This window comes from Daphnia pulex, chromosome 11 (assembly GCF_021134715.1).
Source record: "Daphnia pulex isolate KAP4 chromosome 11, ASM2113471v1".
Classification (NCBI taxonomy): Eukaryota; Metazoa; Arthropoda; class Branchiopoda; order Diplostraca; family Daphniidae; genus Daphnia; species Daphnia pulex.
The window spans coordinates 3,996,692-4,011,803 of NC_060027.1; the positions used below are offsets into that span (position 1 = coordinate 3,996,692).

The 15,112-nt window shown below is 40.5% G+C and overlaps 1 protein-coding gene across 2 annotated transcripts in view; it reads right to left on the minus strand.

Moving 5' to 3' along the window:
• LOC124208271 overlaps positions 1–7,500 on the minus strand; it is a 27,201-nt gene extending 19,701 nt beyond the window's left edge. The window contains exons 1-2 of one of the 2 annotated variants that reach the window (XM_046606036.1): positions 6,661–7,500; positions 3,178–3,479 (exon numbers count right to left, since the gene is read on the minus strand). In XM_046606036.1, the coding sequence (XP_046461992.1) occupies positions 3,178–3,475 (298 nt within the window). In that variant the 5' untranslated portion in view covers positions 3,476–3,479; positions 6,661–7,500. Of the gene's footprint in view, positions 1–3,177; positions 3,483–6,660 lie in introns of both variants that reach the window. The other variant, XM_046606035.1, reaches the window with a different exon arrangement.
• Between the last annotated feature and the right edge of the window lie 7,612 nt (positions 7,501–15,112).

Below are 15,112 nucleotides of genomic sequence, written 5' to 3' on the forward strand. Positions count from 1 at the left end.
GAAAGGGCCGCGGCCCCGGCCACCTATTTGACAGTTTCCCCTTTTTTTGTTACATTTGGATTTGTTATATTATTATCCTTTTTTTATTTATTCTTTCTTTGTATTCTTATCTATAGATCCCGTCTAATATTTTTATAACCGGGAATATTGATATAAAAATGTGGTTTGCACACCAAGGAAGAAGAAGTTTTATATGATTTAACATGTCTTAGATCCTGTGTGTGACGAAATGGCCAATGTTGTTCGTTCCATCGACTCCCAGCAATAACCTGATCTATTATATATAGCCCTACTACATATTTATACAATTTCCCATCATAGCTACACTGCACACACATGCATCCGCCGGATCTTACGCAACGGGGCGATGCGCCGCCGCCGCCGTCTAATAATAATAATAAATACAGACGGATCACTGACTATCAGATGGATGTGCATCAGCAGCAGCAACACAAATTGTTCGGCAAATTGGGTCGTTCCTAAGCGAAAGGATCGTGCCACGGAATCTTTTCCACCCTCCCGCGCGCCCCACCCGATAGCTATATGCCCATATCATATACAAGATTCTAACATAATAATAACGTGTCATTATAGACAATAAATAAAAATCAAATGATATCAAAAAGATGAGCGCGCCCCTATACAGCTCTTATAATATTCTATCTACTATCTATACCATCAGTGTAAATGCCAGCAAAGAGCTGCGATGTATAAAACTATATAGATCGGCAGAGCATCACAGCAGCAGCAGCAGCACAATTTTCAGCACTTGCTGCGCTGCTGTGACATCGAAAAAAGACGATCGAAAATTGGTTATGCGCCAAGTGACACAGCACATGCACTTATAGATGCGCTCCTATACATAATATAGCCTCCTTCGACAGTATAGTATAGCATCAACGACGTGTGCTGTTCTTTAGCTGCTGGGGAGGAGGGCTATAATATAATATAGAAGATCGACAACAAACGATTTAGTCTCTTTCTCTACTCTGCGTCTATATCTAAACTTTGTTTCTCTGATATTCCAGCATCAGCCATTCGACGAATTTCTTTAGTTTCTCTTTCTCTCGCACCATTCAACACCCTTGGCTGTTCTTTGGGTATAATGTATGGAAATCTTTTTATATATAATACCTCACGACTTATTCTCTCGATCTCTATGCATATACAGCAAGTTGCAGGCAGTTATAAAAGGCGTTTCCATGGCATCGCAGCTATACATGTATACTGCGATGGGTGGGAGAGAAAGAAGAAGAAACCTCCCACCCACCCTTATATACTATGCTGGATATATGGTGTCTAACATGAACGCGGTTTATTTCAAGATGGCCGGCGGAAAAAAAGAAGAACAAAGGAGAGCAATAACTATATATAGGATATAGCATAGCTCGTTTTCTCTTAGATTCTAATAGATAGATTTGTCTGCTGTGTGATGTTAGATATATATTCCGGCGGACGCTGCTGGACTGTTCCTGATGCTGTGTGAGCAGCGTCAAACGGCTGTGAGAGAGACCCAGCAATGTTAATGGTGGAAACAAAACAAAAATGTTTGTAATATATAAAAGGGTCCTCTTTTTATACTGCTACAAACACGCTCTTGGTATTATATATATTTGTCCGTCTATATATATCTATCCTTCTAATACACACACACAAGCACATATAGAAAGAGGGAAAAAGAAGACGTCGTTAAGGATTGTTCTTTAGTCTCTCTCATTTGCTGTGGGAACCTCTTATTCTTTATTTTTTCCTTGTATTATATTATATATCTTTTTCAATATAATATAGACACACGGCTGGGCCACTTAAATCTTCCCTATATATATCGCTGGCTAAATATAAAAACACATAAATCTTTGAGAGGTATATAGTGCGCAGCAGTGTTATACACGGTACAAGATATTTTCAATTCAAGTCTTTTGAAACTTTACAGTTCGGAATTGATATGATCTATGTTTGATATTAGAAATTGGCCATATATCTTTTGACATTTCAACATTTCTTATATATCGATCAATTCTGTGCACGCATAAAAAGTCTCTCTCTCTCTATCCCAGCTGTGAATAAGCTCAATGCAAATAAGACGAGGAAGAAGGGGGTGAAACTCTAAAGAATAAAGAAAAGAAAAAAAGAATAAGAGAGAAAATCAAATCAAATGCGTAACAGTTTGACGCGCAAATCGGATTTCTTATAGACTGTCGGGACGTGACACGATAGAAGCGCGCCGCGTCTACATAATAACCAACTAACGAGAAGGGTGTGGCTATACACGACATACACATAGCAGTCTACTATATGTGTGTGTGTGTCTATATACTCGAAGAGATCATGTCTATAGCTCGCGAGACGAAAAGAATAAGAAAGAAGAAGAAGCTTTTCAACGCGCGTTCATGTGCTGTATAGACTGCAATCACCCACGCAAAGCGTCTCTCTCCCCTATTCACGCCAACAGTTCTGTCTATGCCTCAGGGGCATTTTATAGATCGAAAAGTTCCCCTTTTCCCCCTCGCTGCATAATATCAAACACCTTTTCGAAATATACTGTAGAACGCGCGGGATCTAAACAAAACAAAATAATACAAAAAAACAAGGGCCTATATTTTTTAAAAAATAATAATATATGCGCTGTATGTATAGGGCCAGCATACATAGCACACCCTCCCTATATATATAAAAAGATCGATGGGATGCTGCTGGATGTATGTATACAAATAATATATCCATCGGCATCTGCGCAAAAGCCGCAAACTGACGTTTCGATCGTGTCCGAATTTGTGCCTTCCCCTCTCAGCTGATTCTGTGGGAAAAAGAAAGTGCGTATATGTACCGCAATTGAAAAATAACCGGGTCTATATAACTCTTCCGTCGCCCACGGGGGTCAGCTCCTTCCGCTGTACATGGCGGAGCGCAACAAACGACTTTAATCCCGATAAAAGCTCTCTTATAAATGCATAGGCCCTATACGCAGCATGCTATACATGTTATATATCGACATTTATATATAATAGATAAAAAAAGGATTGGGAACTGTTTATAACTACAATGATCTGTAAATGGCATTTACAAGTATAGAGCCGGAGGCCGTTTAAAAATCGATCTAAACGCGTAGGCCTATATATATTATATATAATCTGAAATAATAATAATAATAAATCTATAAGAAAAGATGATACTGACTGGTGCAGGATCGAGGCTCATCGACCCGATTGTCGCATTCGTCCTTGCCGTTGCACCAGCGATCCATGGGCAGGCAGAGTGTGCCCTGGCCGTCTTTGCTGGGACAGCGGAACTCGGAGATGTCGCACGTGTTCACCTCGGACGGCGCCAGGAAGGAGGAGGACGAGGAGGCCAAGGCCGTGGCGTCGGCCGACGACGACCAACACAACGACCACAAGCACAGAAATAAGTAGGACGACATCAGGGCCGTCACCAACAACATCCTCAGCCAATTCCTCCGCTGCTCATTGCCGGCCATCCTCCTGCTGGACACGATTCAAATAATAGAAATCATTATATTAAATCATTATTGGTTATGTATTTGCATCCATCAGATTTATATTAAAATGAAAAATGGCGGATATATGCTGGAAGAATTGTTTTATTTCTTCACAGCCACCGCGGCAGCACTTGACTCGCCCGGTGATTTATTGCGCGAATGAAAAATGGACTGAAAATAAAATCTAGCAGCCCATATATAAATTTAGATGTGATAAGGTCATCGGAGCGGATCGTATTATTATTATATAGTCAAAGGCATATATATCTAATATTATAATAGACTCAGCAGCAAGTGATAGTGAAAACCCCCAGCAGCACTCGACGACGCGTTGGATATATAGATGATCGACGACACTTTAGATATAAATATTTTGTTTCTTTTGATTGTATTTTATTCTCTATACGTTTTTTTAGATTCCACACAACAGTCTCAGACAACAAACAAACAAACAAAAAGAAAAGATTTGTTTGTTTGTTTGCTGTTGTGTAAAGTGCCCGACGGCGCGCTCGCCCTCGGAATAAAAAGGTCGTTGTTCATCATTCTGCTTTGGCGCCTCTTCTATATATATCTATATATCTATGTACAAGGATATATTTTATAAATATAGAATTTTCTTTTTTCTTTCTTTTATTATATTTGATGTTGAATTTTCGGTGAGGAACCCGCTGGAGCGCAAATCACCAATGGCTGCGGTCGCCGCGCCAGAGAAATGGCCACTCCCATCCAAAGTTCAGCAAATATCGTCCCCCCCCCCCAAACAAAAAAATAGAAAAAAATATTTTTTCTATTCTTTTTTACTCTCGAATTATTGGACGATGTACAGAAACGAGAAAAGGACTTTGAAGTCGAAGACCAATAGACCTACTATACACAAAGGGTGGGTGAGTAGGGAGACTTGCGTATCATCTAAATAAATAAAGAGACTTGTGCGTAGGCTATATAATCAGCAGCAACAGATCTAAATAATAAAATACCGAGAAATGCTGCAGCATGTTTTATTCTAGCCTCTTTTTCTTTTTCTATACATAAATATTCTATGTAGGCTATACTGGATTAAACTGCTGGGAAACCCAGATCGAATTATCCTGGCAGCACACACGTTATATTATATGTCTATATACAGACATCATTATATATTAAACATGTTCCCACAGCACATTTTTTCCTTTTTTTTTCAACCAAAAAATATAACTGCTGCGGAATCCTCAACAAAACCATTTTGATGGAATGTAATATGTAGAATATAAGATTATGTATGTATATAGCCTACGGTGATATTTTTCTGTTTTTTTGGTATACCATCAGCAGAAAACCGGATTATATAAAAGTTGGAAACATTGCGTCCTCTTTCTATCACTTCACTCCCACAATGTAGCAGCCCCTTTTGATGACGTAATAACTCCTCTTCTTCTTATAAATGGCCTTAAAAAGAATAAGAAGAAAAAGGCTTCTTCATTGAGGCCGCGTGTGCTATATATACTGCTGGGCATATGATGGTTATATGACCTCGCGGAGATACCCTTTCAGTTTTTCTGGGCGCTGCTGGGGGATAATAACACGAAACAATTGATATAGAAAAATTAAGGGACAACAACAGCAAAAGAGAAATGGTTTCCCTCACTGTGCTGCTGATAAGATCTATTGATTCCAGATACCTGTCAACCGCTTGTATAGCCGACTGGTCTAATAATCATAAGCTTCTTATTGTGTGTACTAATAACCTGGCTACTGGAAACAACGTACACATACATATAGATATATATATCACAAGGAAAAATAGAAATAGGATCACTATTATTTCTAATGCCACTATATCCACCCCCACACCACCCCAGGTGTCAAGTTCAGGTGTAAAAAAAACCCAAGGGCGGGAAATTCAAACAATCTAAAATATAGCGACGACCCTTGCCATCAGTTTAATAAGAAAAGTTAAACTTGGCGTCTCTATAATCCATATCGGCCGGCCGAGACTATGTGAAATATAAAACAAAAGAAAAGTAAAAACAAAACAAAACAAAGATGTACCAAAAAAGATAATATTTCAGAGAGTTGTGCTGGCCGCGGTGTTTGAGTGACGTTGACATTCGATCGGGTATGAGATGTGTATATCTAACAGTCTATATCTTTTCCGTTCGATTGGAGCAGCTATACCCTACGTTTTGTGCTGCTGCACAGCCCCAGCAGCAGCAGCAAACAGGAGCTCGGCAGTCAGCATTACACGGACAAGCTGATCGATCGCTCGCTTCTCTATAGTCCCGTATAGCGATCTCCTACTCTGATATATCGAAAGAAAAGAGCTGTGTATAGGACGAGGGTGTGTGCTGCTGTATATATCTCCTGGAAAACATCTTCTTCCTTCCTCCTATATACACACACACACACCATTTTGGCTTATTCTTTCTGTGTGTATTTCGTTATTTTTTCCTTTTCTTTTTTCTTGGTAGCTATACATCAGGAGCACAGTAGCTACTATACCCCTATATAGACGGGGCAAATCAGAAGAGATCCAACCCAATTTTTCTTCCTTCTTTCCCATCAGCCGAACGCCCATTGGCCTATCCACCCAACAAAAAACAAAAGAGAGAACCCATTACCAAACCATAAGGCATACACAATAGACACAAGCGATCCTCCTCTTTTTTTTATTATTATAGAGGGATATATATAGGCTATATAAGGCCTAGCCTAGGGGGCTTTAATATATATCCCGTTAATTGTTCATTTCTATCGATTTCTATATTATTATTATTATTATATAATACCCCAGCAATTTCAACTTCGATTTTCCATCCTTGCTGTGATGTCCTGCGTGAATTCAGACATAATCTAAATCACTTTGGGTGAGGGTGAGGGGATAGGAAATTGACAATCAAATGGACTGCCGGCACACAAATCCCGACAACTGTATACACGTCGTGTCGCGATAAAATGTCAAACAGCTGATGGCTCCCGGCTGTGCTGTCAATAACACGCCGCACACATCTGGTCGTGTCGCTTTGTATACATATCGAATATAATATATTATTTTAGGAAGAGCTATATAGCTATAGCTATATAATTAATAACCCATTGCAACGTGCGGATGTTGATGCAAATCATTTCAAAAGGTCATTCCCTCCACCACCGATACATAGAATTTAAATAAATAAATAAAAACGTACCTTTTTTCTTTCTTTTTTGATCAATTTATTTTCTCTATAGATCCGCAGGCAATTCACCAATACAAACACGACACACGGCACAGCACGGGAAAGGCATACACACTCTTGCTCTCTCACTCTCGGCTTTCCAGCATCAGCTGACGAATAAACAAACACCACCACTTTCTGGTCTTCTATATTCTTTTCCTATGTAGTATGCACAAACAACACTTGATCGAACGTCTTTTTTTGAATTTATATTTTTCTGATTATTTCTATTCTTTTTTTATAGTTCTTTTTAAATATTCCCGCTCTTGGTTTTATATAACGTGGATAGGTCACAGCTTATAGACGATGCTGACGTTGGGGGGATGCTGGAGAGCTCCTTGTGGATCGATAGCTCCTGGCTAGGAGTCTATAGACAGCAGCTCCTTATTTCTAGGAGCCAGTTAGATATTGCAAAAACTAGGAGCCGAAAAGGGGGGGAAAATAAAACTGACGAGGGGGAGCGATGATCTTATATTATATTCCCTGCCGTTAAATGGCCGGCAATTGCTGCAGACGAACCCAGCAACTGATGGACACTGCTGCTGCTGGCTCCTGCTGCTGTCCCGACGCCCGCAATACAAAATAGTCACACATAGTCCGTGGCACAGCACATCACTCGAGCTCATATAAAATGGCCGTTCTTATATTGTCCTCACAAATATAATTGCCGGGCGAAAAACAACAAACAGTTTGGATATTCCGCCACTGCTGACGTATAGATGGGAAAAAAACAAACAACACGAGGGATAGTTCGATGAACGAACGACTTTGAACGCCCAACTGAGACTGCTGGTCTTCACCGATGCACCAGCTAGGAGCACAGAGGGAGAGGGGGAGTTTAAGGAGCTTTATTCGTAAGGTTTTGAGGAGCAGCAGGGACGTAGGCGGCGATGAATATAACCTGCGCGCGCAGTTCAGCAGCATTTGCTCATAGATTCTGCGCTTCTATTAAAAAATATAGGAGCCGGCCGGGCTGCTGCACATCATCTTACATACTATATTGAGTTGCATCAAGGAGCCGCAGCAGCAGCGGTTCAAGTCTAGAAATGACGTCACTGGCTCCTGGGCCTTTTTTTCTGTGTGTGTGATGATCCATCCGGTTGAATTACATTTTCGCTTGACATTTTGTCCGCTCGTGCTGATGCTGCCGGATCGTTCGGCATTGAAAAGGCGTGGCTCTATGCTCCTTTGATATCGTTTTTTTTTTCTTCTTCTTCTTAATTTTTTAAATGTATGCGAAAGCCTCGTCCCCTCGGGCCCATTAGTAGACGCACTCGGCTCCTTTCCCATCAGCATCGTCATATTTCTGTTAAATCAAAAATTCATTTTTGGTTGGAATCAAAGGAGAGAAAAAAAGATAAGCGCCACAGCATTTTGCTCCTTGAAGTGGAATTGAAATCAAGTTTTTCGGGTGTCAAAGCAGCTGCAGCTGGCCCGACACGACACTTCTGTCCGGTTATTTACACACAAACACACACAACAGCAGCAGAGAAAATTCTGTGAAAGTGAATGTAAATAGAAGAAGAAGAACACCGCAAGTGCTGCTGCTGCTGTGCTGACCGATGGCGAGTGAATGTTGGTGACATTCCCAAACTGCTGCTGCTGCTGGACTGTTTGGCTGTTGGTATAATGCACATCCGGCAGCAGCAGCAGTCCCAGCAAAAGGTGTAAAAGGTCCTCTCCTTTGCTGATGTGCTGGGGCGGCGATTTATAATGGGAAATGCACTCAGCAACCCCGTGCTGCCAGCACATCTGTGTGTGCTGTGCTGCTGTTATAAATAAAAGTTGAGACGGAAAGAATATATAAACTATGTGGCCTAGTGAAAAATGCAACGACCCCGGCAACGACCCAGCATCAGCAGCAGCGTCGGTGGAATAATAAAGATCAAGTTTCTCTCTCTGCTCTCTTTTCTTTCTCTCTTTTCTCCATCAGTGTAGCTATACAACAGTGCATCAGGGAAGACTTATATTGTTTTATTTATTATTTAACCTTTTCGCCGCTGATGTGTAAAGTATGGGACTCTCTATACAGCAGCACCGAGTGTATGTGTGGGCGGATATACACACTTCCGGTTGTCATCCACAAACTTCCAAGTTATATCTATATAGCAAACCAGAATTATTAATATATATCGCTCAATACAAATGGCTATATTTTCTAAATCATATGAAAAATTGCCAACCATTCCATTTATAGTGCTTTGCCGAATCACTGATGGAATCACCAATAGACTACTTTGTGATCATCCAGGCGGGGAAACTGCATGTTATTTCGTTGTTAGAACAAAACATTTTCTCCATCATGTAAATTAAACGGAAAATGCTGAACAACTGTTTTTCCCAGGTTATTTATATGTTATTGCAATCAATAAAAGCGAAGATTGGCAAGAGAGGATTATTATTTATAGCCTTAAGGGAGATCTTTTTCTTTTGATGTTGTTATAAATTCAATTTTATCCCAAATAAATCTGATTGCTGCTTGTTATATTGTAAAATGATATTTCATATGATATAGGCTACGAGAGAATGAAATGATGAAACAGTTGTGTGAAAAGAAATCTGTGGTGTATTATTCATTTGCGACATTTGAACATTTGATTGTGATGCGCGGTAACATTTGTATTAATTGCTGATTGCTGCTGCATAATTGCTAATCCAATCCGTTATAATAACCCACGCCGAACCCAAAACCACAGTAGAGCATAATCTCAGCCCGTAGGTAATGAAGCTCTTTTTAATGTCATCGCATTCTCGTTCTAGTAGATCCTCGTCAAAATCGATCTTAAACAGGGCCGGAGCAACAGCTGGAATAAGTTCATCAGCACTTAGTGGCCGGTCGTGTTTTACATACGTAACCGGGCTTCTGCACACGGGACACGTTGCTGATGATACGCTAATCCAGGTAAGAATGCAACGGAAACAGAATACGTGACCGCAAAAGGGCTTCGTCGCGTTATTATGAGGGCCCATGCAAATTGGGCATTCGCCGTCGTCCGGAATGTTGGCGAACCTGGCTAAAAATCTATTTTGTTCTTCCTCGTCTTCAAAATAATCTTGATTGCAGCTGACGTTTGCTGATGCGGGGTTTCTTCTTGTCGTGTAATAGTTTTTTATTGTCAGGTAGAGGTATATGATGGAGACCAGAGAAAGATAAAGATAGAATTCAGTCACCATGATGATGATTAAAGTCACCAACTGTAATATCTCTGCTCCATCGATGATCTGCAAAGCTTTTAGCGCTTGGAAAAGAGACGAAAGTCCGGCTACCAGGAAGGTTGTAGCCCAATAGCCGAGGTAGGCCCAACTAAAGGCGTTGAAAATCCATCGTATGTCTGGTCGACTAGCCGGAATGACGACGAAAATTAGGCAGATGGTGAGGGAAGACCATACGCAGGCAACGCAGGCAATGACGCCGGTCCAGGAAAACTCCAGGTAAAACACTCCATGCCAAAAGAGAGCTGAGATAATCCACGTGAAAATGTTGGTCAGGAGCAGGGTGAAAGAGTTTTGTTCAATCATCATGTTGATGCTGGTTTTACATGAAAGCTCACGGATATTGTTTTCCTCACATCGCTGGTGTTGCCTTTATATAAATGCTGTAGACTTTTGGTTGCACTGCAAACCTCCCGTCTTCTGATTTTTCGTCATTTACGATCAAAATCTCAAATGAAAATTAGCAGGAGTTGACATGTTCAGTCAATCAGTAATTTTACGCATTTTATTCAAAATCAATTTCACGCATAATTTGAAAAACAAATATGCAAAATCGAATTGAAAAAAAAAATAGCTACAGTTACGTATATCGGTATATATCCCTATTTTGCGTGCAGCATGGACCAATGTTGCGCCATCTTGTGTTGTTGTTGCTTCATTGCCATTTCGACTGATGATCAAGCGATCGTTGAAAGGCAAAGGCATTTGGGGCCGTTTGGGGCTTCATATATTAGGGGTGTTAAGTATAATTAATAATTTAATTAATTAATATAATTTAATTAAAAAATAATTCCATGACGTAGGCTCGGAGTCTCGGACGTAGGTTGGCCGAAGCCAAGCCTTTGACTGACCCTTTGTCTGGAACGCTTGTCTGGGCTTGTCTAGACTTGCAGAAAACAAATTGGCAAATTGGAAGTCTATAGATAATAATAGCGGATATTCTAATTATTCTTATTTATATATATATATATCCCTTAAGATGATATAACGTGGAATTGTGGTGTGATGGCGACAGCTTCACACATGCGAAAGTACCGAGGTTCGATTCTAAAGGCAAATTATAAAAGAAAGAAAAATATATTATTAGCTACAAACGCTATACAAATAAAAAGGTCGATTGTTTTGTGTGGGTTAGCGGGGGTTTCCATTTGTAAGTTTAAAGGTTACATAGCCTATTACGTCGACATATCACAAGAAAATAAAAATAGAATTGCTGGGATCCTGCTGTTCGTAAATTATTCAACTACGCGCGGATGTATTATTTATTACCTGGAAAAATGTATATCAAACTCTTTGATCTCTTGCGACACGTGCTGGACTATAGGACGTCAACACAGCAGTAGATCAAGTGTGTTTTTTTACCCTTATACATTTGCTGGAAATGAATTTGTTCGTTTTTTTAAATAGGATTATTTTGTAGTAGCTATACACAGCAAAGTGATGGATCGTTTTGAAACGGAGGCGGGAAATGGAAAAAAAAAAGAGTTTGAGCGTTTGATCCTTTTCTCGTCTCTAATCTACGACTTCCGGATCCGGTATACATATATACATGCATACATATATCCCCCCAGCAGCAGCTCTCTCCAACGCCCGTTTTCCGTCCAGCCACGGACAAGTATAGAAAATCGCCCCGCCGGCCACTATATACTTTAAACGACTAGGCTATACACAATATTTCATATTATGGCAAGGGGGGAATCCCGAGCGCGCGCGCCCATATCATTTTGATTTAGCGCAAAGTGCAAGAGCACAGCAGCAACATGGAAGATGTTTTCGGGTTGGAAAAAACTTTGTAAGAAGAAGCACAAAAAAAATAGATATCTAAAAGTGGGGGGACGACGACGACTAGAGGCGGCCGAGTGGAGGGAAATCGGTCCTCCCGGTCCAGCACCATCCCCTCCCCCACTCACAAAAGTATATAGTACTTGGCCGTCCGTATATATATATGACGGAGAGAGAGAGAAATAAGAAAAAAAGGCCAGCAAAATTGGAATAGATCCAATAGAGAGAGAGGCTGTGGAAACTTTTGTGTGTGCCGTTCCGTCGCTTCTCTATTCTTTTTCCTTCTTCTAAGCGTCCGAGAGAGACGGACTGCTGTTAAGGGCGGGAAATTCAATATAAGAAACAAGAAAATATTTTTCGCTTCTTCTTCTTCTTCTTCTCTTTCACACAAGTCTCGAAGGCAACGATATAGTATAACAAAAGAATCGACCAAAATGTATTTGATAGGATATCTATCTCTATAGCTGTACAGGGGAAAAATAAAGAGCCTTAAATTTTTCAAAGGGAATTTTTTCCAGCAGGAGATAGTCTTATATATTAAACTGTCCGCTACAGGATCTATTATATACCGCGCACACAATATAAAATAGATCTATATAACCGGCGCGCTCTATATAAATAAATTGTATAATCAATATAAAAGGTGTAAAAATAAAAATCAAATAAATAAAAATCTAAGAATCTTAAATAAGAAGAAGCGGTAAAATCCCCTCAGGCTCTTATTCGCAAATGATGATTAAAAACATGGCCATATAGCACAGTACACAAGGCAGTAGCAGCAGCAGTCTTTGATTATACACACACACAGCAGCATAGCCCAGCACACAGGTATATAAATCGTTTTGTTCTTATTAGGAACCACAGCACACACACATTTATATAAGGAGAGAGGACCTCTTCTATCGATCGAGCCCTTGCCATTGTGCTGCGGTGCTGTATATAAACATGTATAAAATCTTGTTTAGATTGCCAAAGGAAATAGAAAAGAAGAGATCCATAATAGCGTGAGCCTATACGTATATATCTAATAGACTTTACAACCCGCACCATATATATAATGTACATAGTAGCAGACGCATCGCTAATGAAGGCATATAACTATTACATATAGAACCCGGGCCAAAGGAGGCCGAATAAGGAAAAATCCCAGACCTTGTAAAATGTGTATCTATCTCAACATATATACCGACTATATAGTAACTATACAGCATAGACACGTGTATAAACTAAAGGGGAATATAATAGACGTGTATATAGAGAGCCCATCAGCATAATATGTGCTCTCTTTAAAACAGGAAACATCATTAAGTTTATAGATGCCGCTGCCGTTGTGTGTGTATAAGACCAGCTACCTTGATGGCTATAATACACACAAAGTCCCCGTATTATAGTTTTTTTAAATGTCTATTAGGCTACAAACAAAATAGGCGAGAGAGATCACATTTCACTGCCAAAAACACACACGTCTAATATATAATATGATGGTTATTATAGATGAAAGAGCAGCAGCCGTAAGTGCAGCAGAGCAGCAGTCAAGTGGTGCCAACTCTCTTAATTGGCTCTCGCCATCTTTTATAATAGATGTATAAACACGGCAGTCATCCTGGGAAATATACATGTCAAATAATAAAACAAAAGCCTATATTTTATCTGATTTCATCTTTCATAGGTATAGGATAATTTTTATTTTCCAAATTTTATTTCCTCGTATTCATTATCTTATATCATTAGGGGCCTATTTCAAATGATTTCCCACTCAAAAAAGAAATTATTATCACGCGTGTACATCTATATAAGTATATATACAGGACAATCCGGCTTTGATTGCGGTGCTGGGGAAACATAGCACATGCATCAGCACAAGAGGGAATCATTATTATATGTATAGAGGCTGTTGAATCATTTAAGATTGATTCAACTTGATTACAAACGTTCCATCAAAGTGATGGACGTAGCTGCTGATGCTGGACAGGGGTCTCCTATGGCTGCTTGTGCGCGCCGGACGTGTAGGCCGCCACACACTAATAAGGCCGTCAAACAGCCATTTCTAATATTAACATGTAGATACAAAGCGAGGCTTATTACTTCATCAGAAGCCTCTCTCTCTTTCTCTCTCTCTATAGCTGCATGCTGCTGGACAGCAATATTTCATTGGGGCTAATAGTAGAGAGGGAAAGAAAGCTGGGCCAGCAGCAGGGCCAGCAGCAGCAGCGTTTCTTCTTCTTCTATATTTCGGTGGCGGAGATTGCCATTGCACAATGTCAACGACGTTCTCTGAGTGGTGATGAGCGTCCACCAACGGTGGCACTTGATGGAAGAGCCTAGGAAATATTAGAAGAAAAGAAATATATAAAGACCCAGCAGGCCGCCCGGCCCAAAGGATCACACAGCACACAACAGCAGCAGTGTGTATATATACCATATATAGCTAGCACACTGGCCGGCAGCAAACTAAAGCTCGGCGATCAATAGCGCCAATCTCACGCGTTTTTGTGATGTGCTGGGCTCTGCTGCCCAGCAGCTTTTTTTTATTATATTTCATTTTATATTATTATAAAAATTCTTCTTTTCTTTCTGCTTTGCTGGACCACAGCAGCAGGAGGAGCAAACTATATATATAATACGTGTAAATAGGCTGCACGTTTTCTCACGCTGCTATGCTGCTGTTATACTGTTATACAGTAATAGTCGTCGCCAACCCGCAGGAGTGGCTAATGAATTTGGACCAGCTGGCCCAGCAGCACCAGAGCCCTGCGGGGTATATACCACAGCAGCAGCAGCAGCACATATAAGAGTGGAGATGTATTAAGTATATAAGAGCTCCTGCTGCTGGGAGAGAGTGAAAAACGAGAGTCTATATAGTGTACAACTCATGGCTTTTTGACTGATTAAATGGTCGACGAGTCTTGACTCTTGTTCGACCCGCGCCACAGCGCCAGCGCCTTTAACTCACGCTCACTCACGCCGATATATATATTTATACTGTCCAGATATATCTCTAACCGTGGCCAGCACAGCACGAACAACCCGGCTGGATATATAATAAGAGTACAGCAGCACCAGTCCCCAGCACATCTATAAATTAAGTGTATAAGATTTATAATAAATGAAGATGATCAGGACCGAGCGCGTTCCAGCTTTATATGTGGGAGGGAGGATGTATATAGTATATATATAAGTTGTTGCTAACATACAAGAAGGGACTTAACTCTGCTGGGCAGTATAGCAACGTGTTTATATATATATACCGTTGCGCCGTCCAGCAGCAGCTTCGTCCGCAGCAGCAGCATTATTCCCCCAAGGATTTTCCGGTTAACTTATAGATGGAACCCACATGCCCGCGCGCGCCCTTTCAACTGTTCAGCTGTGCGGTGAAAATAATAAGAAGAAGAAGCCCCCTGGATTTATTAGCCAAAAAGAAAACCACACA